The sequence below is a fragment of the Berghia stephanieae genome, chromosome 15 (assembly GCF_034508935.2).
Source record: "Berghia stephanieae isolate SIO BIC M18660-M18661 chromosome 15, UCSD_Bste_1.3, whole genome shotgun sequence".
Classification (NCBI taxonomy): Eukaryota; Metazoa; Mollusca; class Gastropoda; order Nudibranchia; family Aeolidiidae; genus Berghia; species Berghia stephanieae.
The window spans coordinates 22,467,632-22,469,596 of record NC_088374.1 but is presented as its reverse complement, the minus strand read 5'-3'; the positions used below and the strand labels follow the sequence as shown (position 1 = coordinate 22,469,596).

The following is a 1,965-nucleotide window of genomic DNA, read 5'->3' as shown; positions in this document are numbered from 1 at the left end:
GACAAGCGAGTCTTTGGATAAGACAAATTCAACTTGTCCAACCACAAGTCTCTTGTGTGATTTAGTGCCTAGGGTTAGTCAGGGATAATATAGTAAAAGTGTTAGTTCAAAAGATACGCCTAACGTTCACTTGAACTGTGTGAAATAGAAGTTAGATTCCTAATGGTTTATATGGGGAGAAAATAATGCAATGATAAGTGCATTGAGTATAACAAATTCATGGAAATGCGATATTTACTGGTCTTTTATTTCTACTTCAATAGGGATGAAAAGTGTGCTGTCAAAAATCTGGTTCCTATTTCTTTGGAAGTGTTAAATCGGATCCGTAGGATTGAATACATACTTTGTGTAATTGACTTCTAGTGTCAGAGTGATTGTGTCTTGTTTTCTAGTCTGAATATATGCTGGTCGCCAATAAAGATCATTCATCCTCTCTCTTGTACATCCCTACTCCTAAGAATCTGCCTTTACACCCTTCTACTAAAATCGTTATGCCACCTTATGTTTCAATATGAAACTTATTCATTATTAGTCCTCCGAAGGACTGGTTTCTTAGACACTACCAAGGATTTAGGAACCAAAAGATTAGCGAGTTTGACGTCACGACTTTTCTTTCCTATCATTTCCTTAAACGAGAAAAACGAGTTTCTATAATGCATGTATTCAATGCCGCATATAACCTATAAATGAATAAATTAATATTAAATAATATATGAAAGAATAGAATAGATTCTCTCACCATGGCCATGAAGAGCTGTGAAAACCAGCAGGATTCCAAACGCTAAATGCATCTGCATCTTGGTAGTTTCTTTTATTTCTTGGCTCCGATAAATGGATCTCTACAAACAGGAGAGTAGACGAATTCTTTCTGCCAGGGGATCGTTTGTATCAATAGAGACAAGTCCCTTCTACTTATACCATTCAGTCATGGCGATATGATGACTCAGGCTGTATCCTACTCTTGAAAAAACAAGCATTAAAAATTTTAGCCAGAAAAGGGTCATCAAAAATAGAGATTGATTAAAATGACCCTCATCTTGTAAAAAATTCTCAAACCTGGGACTTCGGAGAATATGTGAGTATTTCCAAGATAAATGTCATTTTAATCATCGATATATTATGAAGGACGCGATGTCTGGCCAAAATTTTAAATACGCGTTTTGTTCATGGTAAAACATGAAATGTCATACTTAATGTCTCCAAATGGCTTTACAACTTTTCAAATTGTACATCATTGCATACATTGCAATGCTCACCATTGGATGCAACGTGACATTATTTAAGTTAACAATCACAATTATAGACTTCGTCATTATCAGCAGTACAACTATCTTCACCATTCCGCCTGCAACCCCACAAGCAACCCCAATAACAGAACCCCCAATACCACCCTTACAAGCACCACCTCTTTACTCTCATTATCATCATCATCATCATCATCATCATCATCATCATCATCATCATCATCATCATCACCATCATCATCATCATCATCATCATCATCATCATCATCATCATCATCACATCATCATCATCACTCATACATCATCATCATCATCATCATCATCCATCATTCATCATCATCATCACATCATCACATCATCATCATCATCATCATCATCATCATCATCATCACCATCATCATCATCATCATCATCATCATCATCATCATCATCATCATCATCATCATCATCATCATTTTTACAAATTGTTTCGTGAATTTTGAACGATGCCTTTGCAAATGGCCCCAAAATTTTTACTGACGAAAACTTCTTGTCCAAGTGCCAAGCAAAAAAAAATACTAATAAAAGAAATAATCAAAACTTGATGAACATTAGTGGCTATTCGTTATATTTCTTAATAGTTAAGATTAAGCCAATCTGAATTCGTACCTACCATACAGCTTCTTGAAATTTGAAATTTAAATTGTGCATTATAATATGCCAAACTGGAAACTATGAGTCA

At 35.1% G+C, this 1,965-nt stretch overlaps 1 protein-coding gene across 1 annotated transcript in view; it reads right to left on the bottom strand.

Moving 5' to 3' along the window:
• LOC144960769 (uncharacterized) overlaps window positions 1-914 on the bottom strand; it is a 9,831-nt gene extending 8,917 nt beyond the window's left edge. Inside the window, exon 1 of the mRNA XM_078894065.1 lies at window positions 740-914. Coding sequence (XP_078750191.1) covers window positions 740-797 — 58 coding nt within the window. The 5' untranslated portion in view covers window positions 798-914. The remainder of the gene's footprint in view (window positions 1-739) is intronic.
• Window positions 915-1,965: the final 1,051 nt, after the last annotated feature.